This window comes from Lissotriton helveticus, chromosome 5_1, assembly GCF_964261635.1.
Source record: "Lissotriton helveticus chromosome 5_1, aLisHel1.1, whole genome shotgun sequence".
In the NCBI taxonomy this organism is placed as follows: domain Eukaryota; kingdom Metazoa; phylum Chordata; class Amphibia; order Caudata; family Salamandridae; genus Lissotriton; species Lissotriton helveticus.
The window spans coordinates 140,760,445-140,773,797 of record NC_136065.1 but is presented as its reverse complement, the minus strand read 5'-3'; the positions used below and the strand labels follow the sequence as shown (position 1 = coordinate 140,773,797).

Genomic DNA, 13,353 nt, shown 5'->3' with positions numbered 1-13,353 from the left:
GGATCCTATCAGGGGCCACTGACTTTCTTGACCCTTTTTCGTATATTTATGCCATAGTTTACTATAGGCTATAGCGGTCAATCCATGCTTCATGAACATGTCCTTATTAGGGGTGCCTTCCAGTGGGGCTGGATGGTCCATCTCTAATAAGCGGTCCGGGTTAAACAGGCTACTAATCAGTGGGGAGAAGACAGACATGACGGCTCGTAACGAGGGACTAAAAAGTCAGCACTGCCTATCTTATCACTAGGTGCAAAGACTGGACAGAATATTTCTATTCTACGTTGTTTGCAGGCAGTGAATACCTCATGGATCAAAATAACAAAAAGACCAATAAATATTCAATGGGGAGAATGAGTAGGTCCGCAAAGATCTGCGTTACCTACCCTTTTCACTATCTGCAAAAAGGGTGGTCTCTTCCCTGTTTGCAGACAGAGAATCTCCAGAAAACAATAGTTTTGCGAACAACAGTTCAGTTTCAAGTAATTATTGAGTGGGGGAGAAAAAATAAGTACGGCTGCTGCCCTACCTATCCTCCACTGCTTGCAAAGAGAGAGCCCGTTGTTTCTCCGTTTGCAGGCAGCGAATCTCCAAATAAATAAAAAGAGCAATACTAGTATTTTTTTAAAACAATCAAGCAATCATTTCGCAACTTGTCGTGTTTACACGACCTTACCCGGACCGCATGGACAGTTTCTTGTCTTCCGAATCCAGCGCCCGATCGTCCTCTCTTCTCCGTTATCCTCGCGGCACTCCTGATGGTTCCCAGTCAGGACCGTAGATCACTCGAGAGAGGTCTGTTCGGAACCAGTGAAGTTCGGATGATCGGCTGTCAGACGAGGGTCTATCGGACAGACGCGTTCCCGATCGTTGCAGTCGTTCACTCTGTCGTCAGGACCTCTCCCACTGGATCCACGGGTCGCTGATGGGCCCCACGTTGGGCGCCAATTGTAAAAGGGTTACACTACCAACCAGAATATAAGTTCCTTAAGTATTGCCCGGCGGTGTCGCCTCTTGAACCCACAAGGAAGTTAAACTACTGAAGAGGCAGGCGCTGGAGACTGGAAGGCAGGAAACAAGGTTTTTATTCTCTCCGGAGGAGAACACGGCAAAACAGACAGCAGGTATCGTTCTGAGGTGCTCTACTCGCATCTCTGAGGCCTGGCCTCTTATACACAAGTTAATCACTTTATTGCATGAAACACATTCTCGTTAATACTTTGATGTATGAAAAGGCATCCTCGGAATCTCCCCTTCAGGCCCGTTCCCACACATAGTTACAGTTGAAGTCCCCACCCCGGTCACAACAGGTGGTGATCATCGCACAGTTGGATATTCCGCCGGTTCACGGAACGTGTGGGGTTCGATCGGATCTCATGGGGTGGGGGCTTTGATCAACTCGGGGGTCCTTTGATGAGGGAAGCTTCCTACTGTACTGGGGGTAATAAACAGTATCCGCAGAGCCAGATGGCGGCCTGGGAGCGGGGAAGACAGACGGGCACACAGGAAAAGGGGGTTTGCATCAAAAAGGACCTGGGACCATGTAAGAAATGAAGGGGGGTGTCGTGCTGGGAACAGGATGAGATTCCGAGGCCGGGCTTCGCTGGAGAGGGGTTTATGACCCGAGACATGTGAGGGCGAGGGGGTTGTCAGCATGTGGGGGGTGCTCGTGAGGCTAGGAGAGGGAGAGAGACGCGCTGGTTATCAGGAAAGGGCAGGGAAGCCATGGTGTTCAAAATGGCGGCTGTTTACGCGCACAAAAATGGTTCGGGAAGGGCAAGAGGGCGCCGATAATGTTGACGGTTTCAGCCTAACTTTCAACACGGCCAGAGAGGGCCCACCAAACATTCATTGAACACATAGGAGCGGGCAAACCACTCCTCCCTCCCCTGCTCCAAGAGCAGAGCAGCCCCACCTACCTGCCCAAAATAATAATAACTTAGTTATTATCATTTTATATTTCCTTTACTTCACTGCTCAAAAGCAGTTGGGCGATGCTCCTGCCTCAGACCGTGACTGCAGATTGGAAGCCACTATCTTTAAAACTAGAGGCTTCTTAGGAGGAGGCCAGCTCATGGCTGAGCATCAAAGCTGTGGATGATGGAACTCTCTGGGGCCTCTCTAGAAATATTACATGTCGGTCCCATCATTTTGTGTTACACCATAGGTCCACAGAATGGAATAGCAGATGAGGATTCTTGTAGCCTTTACTATATCCACTTATCTTCTGGTTCTTAACCCGGCATGGTGTTCACATCCATCTAATGTGCAAGCAACAATGGTTCATACTGTGGTATATTTATGACAATTATATTTGTGCATTCATTTCATCTGATTTGTGTTAAATATATCTTTTAAGTATATAGCCAATTATGAAATTAAGTATATAACACTATGCAGAGAGGATATTTACTTAGTTATAAATACTTGAGCATCAAGTGCTATTGACACCTACGTTGCGTTGTTCTTACCAATAATTTATGACAAATTTGATAACAAAGTAAAATATACCTTTTTGTGAGAATTCTAAGCATGGCGTAATAGTCTTTATTTGCTCACATAAAAGCACCTACATGGAGGGGGAGGGACGTTGAGTCCCAAACAGGCCACTACTCTACTATCTTCCCAGGGTATCAAAAGATATTGGAGTAGATGCCTCACTCGCTTATTGTTGCATGCTTCATCATCAGCACCTATCCACACCCTGGTAGGGTGGTACCACCAGGGTGGACTCAACTATACTCCATCTGTGGATAATACCTTAATTCGGGTTTGTTTTGACCTTTTGGCAGCGATCTGGGCAGTAAAAAACCCATAGGTACACGGGCGGTGCCAGTACCTTGAGTGACACTTTTGTGTCACACTTGACACAAGTGTGACTACAGGATGGCACCTGGCAAAAGATAGGCATGATATAAGAACAACCCCAAATTAGGGTATTATCCACTAACCGAGTATAGACTCGGGTGAGAGCCTGTGGCCTCATGTTTGCACATAGAATGAATGTGTAGTTTCACGCAGGGATAGGCATCTATCCCTGTAAAAGGCCTCATATACATTTAGACTCATTGAATTGGCCGAAACATGTTGGCACCCAACAAATCAAGGTTAATTGAGCAGTAGAATCTCATCCGTAACTTTGTACTATATCTTTTTAACCATACCCTCAGGACCCTCCCAATAAAGAGGGTATACTGCAAAGTATTTTTTAAATCCCTCACTGATACTTTCCTTCTGGAACCCTGCATTGTCCAGTTCTGTTTTATCTAAGAACTTCCGAAAAACTATTTTTTGGTTGAATGAGTCCACCCGGGTGGTATCACTCTACCAGGATATGGATAGGCGACGATGACGAAGCATGTCATGATAAGTGAGTGACACTTCTACTACGATATCTTTTATGTGAGCAACAATTTATCTTCGGGAGAACGCAACTGGACAGGTAATCTCCCACTCTCTGGTAGTGAGACAAGTAATATTCTTTATGTCAGGTTATTGCATACTCACAAATAATGCATAACGTGCATCACATTAAAATAATGCAGAAATATAGCTTTCTATAAATATACCAGAGTGAGCCATTGCTGCTTACACATTGTACCTAGCTCTGGTTCTTGAGGTTCAATACGGTAGCTCCTGTTTCTCTAATACAAAAACTCATTTTAATGGCTTGAGTAGCAGGCTTTGGTGAACAGTAGTAGAATGGCAGTGGGTACATGTACGAAAAGACTGCATCCCTCTTCCATCACTGGGGTCCATTCAATAGTCTGTACTGACTCCACTTGCCTTCCAATGGTCACCTCCTGCATAGTGTCGCTCCTGGAGGCCTGTAGTGGCTGCGGTCCAAGGTGCTGGAGTACAATTACTGCTGATGAGAGGGAACTGTATAGAGCCGAAGAGGGAAGGCTCCCTGGCGATCTGACAACCCGCTCTTCCTCACCCTCACTCTGGCTCTATGCAGCAGTCGGTACTAGCTCCATGGTCTTTTGAAACTCCTTTTTCTCAGGTGTGCCTGATAATTAGAGCTCCAGAGATAAGGCACTCAGTGAACGTTGGGTAAATAGACTGACCCGGGACAGGGACACAGTGGCGTAGCAAGGTCGGTGGTACCCGGTGCGGTACATTTCTTGTCACCCCCGGCTCGACAAAATGGCAAAAATATGTGTTTAAAACACATATTTTTGCCATTTTGTCAGCCGGGGGTGACAAGTGTCATCACTGAGGGGGTGACAAAATAACAAAAATATGTGTTTAAAACACATATTTTTGCCATTTTGTCACCCTCCTCAGTGATGACACCCGGGGCGGCCCACACCCACCGCACCTCCCTTCCTACGCCCCTGCGGGGACGGTCCGCTGCTCCTGATAAGGATAAGAGCTTCAGTTCCTCTCTTGGGTTCCAGGTCCATGCAACAACCAGTAGGCCCTGCTCTTCTCTTATGGCTGAAGGCTATTGGTGTTGTCCAAGGTTGTTTGGACATGTCCTCAGTGGTACACAATGGGAGGAACCAGTACGGCTGGAGTAGAGCAGCCACACTGGCTGGAACAGTGCTGATAAGAGAGGCGGGGAGGATGCTCAGTAGAAGAAGGACCTCCAGTTGATGTCTCCTCCTCTAGCTCCATGTTTGATCTTCTGAACACTGTCCCCAGAAATTCTTGCTGCAGAGAGCATCATCAGGGAGCAGCTGTGGGTGGACAGACTCATTGTGTGAGCATAACTTTGTCAGAAGGGGAAGAAATTAGGGATGTCCTTATCAGAGAAAGGGTATAAACTCCTCCTTCTCCACTGTAGGTTCACGCGGCAGCCATTATTAGCAGCTTTGCTTTTTCTACAGCACTCCCACATGCCTGATACACGAGGTGAAAAACAAGCCTTGTAAGTCACATTTTCCTTGTTCAGGCAAAAGAGCAAGTCATCATCCCCATACAACATTTTTTAATTAATGTTTAATTTGAAGGGTCTAAAGCTCTCTTATCTTTCTCAATTAACATTTCCTCCTTCCTTTGTTTCATCTTTGATTGCTTCTTAATTGGGAAGTGATCCGCGGAAAAGGGTTCCACGTCGCCTCTCATTGAGCGATCCTCCTAAAGTGTTTGATGTCTACCCTGTAGCGGTTTCTTAGCTCTTTGTTACAATACTTTCCTCCTTTGTGGTTTTTAATTCATCACCCGTATCCTAGGCAACTGTAAGGAACTAACCACATGAAGCGTTTTCTCACTGTAGGATCTTGCAGCCCTGGAAAACAATGGACTCAACTATTCGCAGTTCTTCCTCCCGCATTCAATCTTGAAAAATGATTTTACACCGCGTCAGCGAATAATTTGACTGATTTTACTTGAGAGAGAGTTTTTCACAAGTTGTGAAACGGTGAGAAAGACCTCTCTTGTTTCTGTATGCGCCCAACTGCCAGTTGGGAGTTCGAGAAAGATCATGTAAATCCAGTATTTGTAAAGCGCGAACAGTTACCCGGAGGCATGCCGGCGCTGGGGCCCGTCGGGAAGATTAAGCAAGCTATTGTCCAGAGTCACATGGTGCTGGGCTGACCTGCCGCCGGGGATTGAACCATGGACCCCAGATTCCAGTGTCAAATGGTCACCTTAATGGGCTAAACAGTAAAGCAGGCCTCTGGTGGAGTTAAGTAGATTACAGTTGGCCCGCTGAGTAATGCTAGGAGGGCTAAGACTGTGTAGTATCCTGTATCAGACTTTATTTGTTGCACACAATCTGCTGCTGATGCGTCTCCTCTCTTCACTCTAAGTTCTGTGATTCAGTGGCCCCTCAGGAGACAATGCCATACTGAAATGGTAAGTACCAGTGGCAGACTACCAGTAAGATAATGAGAGACCAATGTTACTACAACCCGAGAAAAAGATGTTAGGGATAAAGTACCTCTTGCCATGCAGTATAGGAATAATGAAAGTCACCAGGAAGTTCCATAACCATATGGAGGAACAAGGCTGAGGACTGAGTTCCTTTATAAGGTTAGGGAACTCCAAGGTGACTTTCAATATCCTTATCATGTACGACAGGGGTACTTTATCTCATATAATACACAGTCACACCATCACCTTTCCACAAACCACTCAAATCCTGTGTGCGGAGCTCTTGCATAGGAAAGAGAGAGCATATTTGCAAACAAAGAATAAAAATAAAACCTCTAGAGCAAAAGTAAACACATCAAAAACCTATTAGATATTTGTTGTAAACAGATATAGGAAACAGTTCAATGCAAGTCAGTTATAAAAAAAAGCTGCAGTAGCTCGGAACATGTAGAACTATGCAGAAAGATTCTAGCTTTTCTCTAAGGATGCAACACATATATATAGTCTCCTTGCTTGTAATTGTAAGCTATTAAAATAGAACAGAAGAAAGAAAAGGTTCCGTTTGTTGCTTTAAACAGCTGCTTCGATTATGCTTTGTGACTTGACCTGCCTTTCACCTCAGCTGGTGGCAGCAGGCACTGTGACGTAAGAACTCAACTGTAGTAACTTATACTAGTCGAGTTCTGGCGTCTTTTCTTTATAAAAGTTGACTCGGTGCATCACAAGTTGCCGATTATCAAGAAATTAGAGACTGCAGTTTATACAGAGATTACAGAAACCCATGTATTATATATACATATTAGATGTAGATATTGTGTACAGAATATCTTTCAATCATGACTTTCCTCTGATTTCCACATCATTCCTTGTTGAAAGGAAAACAATTTTCAGTGATTATGTTTCATTTAACAAAGCATGCATTCTAGGACCTGCAGTCTGTGCTCGCTTCAGATGGAAGCTTCAGTGCTCCAATACTACTCGTTGAAGAAGCACTCTAGAAAAGCACTGTAAATAAATGAATAAATGGACTCATTGGACTAAGACATCTAAAAGCGAAGAATTTGGAAAAGGAAAGCCCAGGACTGAAAATGTGATATCCTTCCATAACTGTGATCGCATGGTGAATTCAAGGCGGGGCAAGAAGGCAATTCACAAATGGTTAAATAGAAGATTAATCAGTGGTGGGTGGGAGTGATTACAAGAAAGACACTGCATCTGCCTTAGGCACAGAATATAGGACAAGAGGGATTGTCACATGGAAGTATAGGACTCTATCATTGTCAGAAAATCATACATGGGTGACAAATCATAGAGAGGAATCAGGCTCGACCATAGACAGAAAAGTAATACATAATGGGCCAAGTACAGAGAAGGACAGGACTCAACCACTGACAGAAAATCATATATGAGTGATCAATCACAGAGGATAGGACTTACTCAATGGCTGAAAATCATCCATGAGTGACCATTCAGGCAGAAGGGTCAGTCCCAACCATACACAGAATGTAATATATGGGTAACCAATCACAGAGAAGGTTCTGTATCCCCCACAGACAGAAAACATACATTCATTCCCAGTCACAGAATATATTCACTCCTCACCCTCTTAAAAGAATTGTATACATGAACGACCAATCACGAAGAAGGATCAGCATTTCCACTAATCAGAGTATTAACATGTGCTTACAGTCGGTGGAGACACTCCCTTTCCTGTTCTTTGGCTGACTCATGATTACTGTGCAGTAATCATTCCCAATACTGTGGGATCAATATCTTACACTAACTCTCAGTTGCATGATCATGGGCGTCAATTAGGGCTCACCAGAGCAGCAGAGAGTACCTTTGGTTTGCCATTGGTAGCCCTGCCTTTGCTGGTCTCAGTGGGCACAGGAGCAGAGTTAGGAACAGAAAGGAAACAAGGAATTTGGGGTGCATTTTCATTTCATCATTTTCCACTCCTCTGCAATTTCACCAACTCCAGAGCCCCAAATAGGAAGATGTTGATGGATTAGGAGTGTGGCAGGGGAGTCAATCCTGTGATGTCATCAGGTTTGAAAAGATGAGTGATATCACTTCCCCTACCCCTGGTATTTTGGAAAATCAGCATTCATGTATATAAAGGCCTTCCTTCAGCAAACAAAAGTCTTGTTGGCCTTGGCTTTGCTGTGTAGCAGAAAGCCAAGCAACCTGTCAGATAACTCTTTGTTCAATGGTCAGTTAAGTTACAACCGGAAGTAAGAGGGGCTCCAATGTGAATATTCCAGAATCTGCTTGAGTCACATTCTTTGTAACACACTTAATGGAGCGCGATGGTGCTCTAAAATTGTATGGGTGCATTATAATAATCATGGATAGTCCGCATCCACATATATTCTTGTGTTGTATTAACTTTGATTATTAGAATTGTGTTGTAATACCAAACATGTGAAAGTGAAGAAATAGAAAAGTATTTTGTGTCATGGAGAAGAGAAATGAAATGGCAACTATATTTGAAACAGTAACCTTTAGTAAACTGTGTTTGCCTAACCAAAAGCTTATGTGTAATGAAATACATTTTGATTTAAACGTGCACCATGATGAAGATTGCACGAAGAAATAATGAGTTATGCTTAACGTGTAATAATTGTAGATGTTTGCAACGCAAAGCATTGTTAACATGAGTGTATAATTTTATGTGTAAAGGCCTACATGAAATGTTCACGTTGTGCTTGTGAAAGGCCTATTTGTTTATTCTTATGTTGGCCGAATTGTGTAGGCCTGAAAATGTAATTTTCCTTGTAGGCTCTCGCAGTTGGAGGTAGTCAGCGAATTTCATGTGTATGCAAGTATGTTCTGTTCTCACATTTCCGTTGCAGGTGGGAGAAGCTGCCTTTGTTAGTTAGGACTAACGTCTTTTGTTTGAGGAGTTAGGCATGGAGGAGAAGTGATACTTTGTAAACAGAAGGTCGATAATTGGGAGACGGTGTTCTTTTTCGCTGAGGAGGGCTGGGAACCAAGGTCATCGGACTTCACTTGGAGAAGACGGTGGAAAACTACCTAGGAGAGATGTCCCTTAGTAAGGTGATCTGTGGACGTGTTTTACATCTTTGCATTTTGTATTGCGGAAAGTGCCCCCGAGGGAGCAGGGTCAGAAGGAGATGGGATGAGTTAGGAGAAGGGGTTAGGAGATCGATCTGGAAAGAGCATCTTAGAACGAGCTCTGTAGCTTTGGCTACTTGATTTACTCTGTGAATGCACTTCTTAGGAAGTCTTCATGAGCTGACACCTTTAACCCCTTCCACACGGGGCTAATTACCCCGCCGGGGGAAGGGGGGCCGCATGCGGCGCCGCAGTGCTCGTGACAAGCTCAGCTCGTCATGCTGCACAGTGGGGCTGTGCTCATGACGAGCTGAGCTCGTCACGACTCCACCCACTCCCGTAGAACGCCCACACAGGAGGGAAATTAGCCCCGCGTGAGCGTTCCATGGCAGTTATGACAAGCTCAGCTCATCATGAGCTCAGCTCCACTGTGCCTCATGATGAGCTGAGCTCGTCATGAACGTCAAAGGGGTTAACTGATTATGCCTGGGAAATGCTAAGTAGGGACCTTAGAGATAGAGTAGGGATAGTTTAATGCTTTTGAATTTTCAGCCACATATGATGTCTGATTTAAATATTGGAGCCGTTCTTGCTTGTGTTCTATTCTTAGAACTTTTTATCCTTTTCATGATTCATCGGAGTAGACGTATTCATATGGATTTGTATTAGTTCCCATGTATTTTTACGACCTCGTCTTGAAGTGCTTGTATATTCAGTTGTTTTTGGCTTTGTAATAAACCCTTAAACTGGAGTTCGTAGTCTGTGATCATTTGAGCAATAGTTATTATCGACTGTTAAATTGAATGAAATGAGTTGTCTCTCCCCTTTACAGTTCTCAGCAGGTAATAAAGGCCCATTGGTCCAGGCTTCCTAGTTAATTTTGGCAGCGGAACCCCGACCGTAGCACATTTCTCATCCGATGCTGAACGCCCGGCCATACAATATCCTCATCGTCTGCCAGGCGATTCCCTCGCAGTCCTCGAAACAGCAAAAATACCTATACCGAACATGCTCAACAACGAATCACCCACCAACTGCCATACACCTAGTCATACAAAATTGGTGGGGCTACTAAAAGATGGGACGCTTGTACCAAACTGACTCCCCACAGCCTTCTTCACATCTGACCCAGCATTTTGGGACATGAGGATAATGTCTCTGTTTGAACATTATTTAGCAATCAACATCAGCCCAGATTCCTGGAGACTCTCCACTATTCAGCCAAACTTTAAAGGGGGCATGATATATATATATATCTATATATATATAGATATATATATATATGAGAGAGAGAGAGAGAGAGAGAGAGAGAGAGAAGAGAGAGAGAGAGAGAGAGAGAGAGAGAGAGAGACTGTCTGTGTTTTTTTAAACCCGTTGTTCCATCAAAATGATGAGCCAGCCTCTATTTACCTCTTTGTGAAATGAGATGGCCTCAGTGAAGTTGCCAAGGAGGTAGTGTGTGTTTCCAAGGTTACCGTACGCGCGGCCTTGTGCTGCTCTGTCCCCCAGTTCCTTCACAAGAGACAAATTCTTCCTACAAGTTGGGGAAAAAATACACATTTCAGTAAAAGAAGGCTCAGAGATGTAATGAGTCAAAGTTGATATCAATATGTCATCCACATTTGTGTTGTTGCTGTGGAATTGTAAAGGAAGATATCGTTGGGAATATGCCATACAAAACAAAGACAGGACATAGTTTTGTTCACATGGCATGGCAAGCTTTAACCCCTTCACTGCGGCGGCTATTCCGCCGCAGTGCTAATGGGGCTGGGCGGAAGAGCGGCGGGCGCATGCTGGTGACGGAACCGCTCCGTCACCAGCGTCGGTTGCGCTGTGCTTATGACGGAGCGGTTCCGTCATGGCCCGCCCCGCTCAATAGAACGCTCAGCGCAGGCTCGGAATCCGCGCCACGCAGGCGTGCCGGGCGGGCCATGACGGAACCGCTCCGTCATCAGCACAGCGCGACCGCGGCTGATGATGAAGCGGTTCCGTCATCAGCAGGGGAGGGGGTTAATCCCACCCATTAGTACATTTTATGGGCCCAGAACCTCGGGCTCTCCTTGGCTCAGACATGCCACTACATGTGTAATGTAGGGTAAGTACCTAATAGAGGTGGACAAAACGGCAAAACGGCAAATTAACATAGAGAGCCGAACCAAGCTCTAAGCCAAATCACAAGTTGAGCTATCAACATATTTGGTGTGCAAATCGAGCAACAAATATCATGTAAAATATGATAACGAACCCTGAGAATACAGAAAAGCATACAAGGAAGTTTCTCTTTAGTATATTAGATTGTGTCTCTGCTTTGATTTGTATTTTCTAAGAAGCGGTAGATTGTAACCATGTGTTTAGAAACATTAATGGCCCTCCCCCACCGTTCTTACAATGCCATTAGTGAACTAAGAGGCAGGTCGCTGGTGAAGTGTACCAATATTCTATGCATACCCTATCTTGTTGTTATACGTTGAGCATCAATAGTGTCTATTAAGCAGATTTTGTACAGCGCCCATCTTGCCCAGATGCTATGATTTAAGGAAAAGAAGGTAGAGTGAAATAGGGTAATTGCCTAACATCACACAATTTGGTCAAGCGGGGACGCTGGGATTGATCCAAGGTTTCCTGGATTCATACTGTGCGATGCAGCCGCTAGATTGTCGTCGCTTTCTCTATCTCCTTTTACATCAAAGCCCAATGCTTTCTTTTTAAGTCCTCGAGTCTTCGTTTGGTAGTAGGGAATGGGCTGCTCCTGAGCTGTGCAGTTCCACCTCAGAACAAACCTTTGCTAAACTAAGCGACAACGATGGATCCAATTAAATGCTTCCCCGGAGCCTCAGTTTAAAAAAGTTAAAAAGTTCACTGCAGTTCAGGGACAGGTGGACTAAACTTTGAAATTATGTGGGCCATCTTTCTCCTTATTGGCATTTCTTTTGTGGGTGAATGTGTCTGAATCTTCAGCAAAATTCCAATCTAACTTTTCACTCAGCTTCTCTTACTCCAGCCTCTCCAGCCCAACTCACTCTTTTCTATAGCGCTGGGACGCCCCTGGGTAGCCAACGCGCTTTACAAATCATCAATACAATACAATCTTCCAAAGTAAGGTTCAGACAAGGGACAATATTCAACTCACTAGGACATCGCTTAACCCCTTGGGCGCGGCCACGATTCTGCGCCTGTGCTGCCGATTTAATGAGTGGGCGGGTTCATGACGGCCCCCAGCCATCATCAGCACACGCCCACCGTGATGCATGGCGGACGGGGACCATCATCAGCATGGAAGGAGTTAATTTGCTTCTCGTGAGTTATGTAGCAAAGAAAGAACATTAAAAAGATTGCAAAGTGCCCATCTTCTGAGGGCACAGGTGAGTACTGCACTATAATAATAATTCTAGTCTGAAAGTGATATTTTTAAAGTTTCTCCAAGGGATGCTTCAGACGAGGAAAACCACATGGGGTTTAAATAAGCTACACATATCCACTGGCAAAGTGTCTGTGAAGGGTGACGTAGGTAAAGGGCCATCTGGAGCTTCCTATTGGTCTTCTGAGGATCACGTGAGAGGGAGACAGAAGTAACAACTCTACGTCACAGCCAGGCCCGGACTGGCCGTTGTAGGCACCGGGCAATCCCCCGGTCGGCTGCATGGTTGGGGGCCGGTTTTGGGCACCAGGGGGCCATTTTTGTTGCAGGGCCGTTTTGCAGCATAGCTGCAAAAACAGCCCTGTAACAAAATCGGCCGAAAACCGGCCCTGGCAAAGAGTGCGGTCGCACCCCCAGGGTAGAGGGGGGGCCGGCTGAGCACTTTGCCAGGGCCGATTTCGGTTCCCAGTCCGGCCCTGGTCACAGCATGTTATCAGGATCCAGCTGGAAGGAGCGTCTGAGAGTCTACGGGTTCCGCCATGGATACATTTCAGAGGTGTTCAGGGGTAGAAAGATGCTGCTACAAATGCCATTCCCGTTGCAGCGCCTGCTACTACACTCGCAACCTGTTTCTTTTGCTTTTTACAGAGTTTTATATAGCGCGAACTTGACTCGAATCGGGTATCAGAGCAATTTACATAACACCAGTTGCGTTACATGAGAACACATTAATTTTTGGGGAGATTATGTGATTTGCCCAGAATCAAAGGATGTTCAGCGTCCTTGTTGAGACTCGAACCCAGTTCCCCAGATTCTGAGGTCGACCGCCCTAGCCGTTAGGCCAACTCCTCTCCCCAACCTCTTGTTCAGAAACAAAGGAGGAATAAGCACTCAGTGGCAGAAAGTAACCAGGGCTGTAAAGGACCCTAGCTCTCTTTACACTAATGGGCCATCGGCAACAAACAGGCTCCATTCCTGTTCTCTTCACTGGTCTGGTGGAAGTCTCTTGCTTGCAGCGAAGGGCCTCATGGCAGAAGCAATGGGGAAACAGTGGAAGTGAAGCACCCTCCCGGACCCTGGCTACTGTGGACAGT

General features: G+C 45.3%; 1 protein-coding gene across 3 annotated transcripts in view; it reads right to left on the bottom strand.

Annotated features, from left to right (window-relative positions):
- LOC144754271 (G-protein-signaling modulator 1-like) overlaps positions 1 to 13,353 on the bottom strand; it is a 764,693-nt gene that overhangs the window by 474,749 nt on the left and 276,591 nt on the right. For all 3 annotated transcript variants that reach the window (XM_078641901.1, XM_078641898.1, XM_078641900.1), the window contains exon 5: positions 10,312 to 10,435. In XM_078641901.1, coding sequence (XP_078498027.1) covers positions 10,312 to 10,435 — 124 coding nt within the window. The remainder of the gene's footprint in view (positions 1 to 10,311; positions 10,436 to 13,353) is intronic.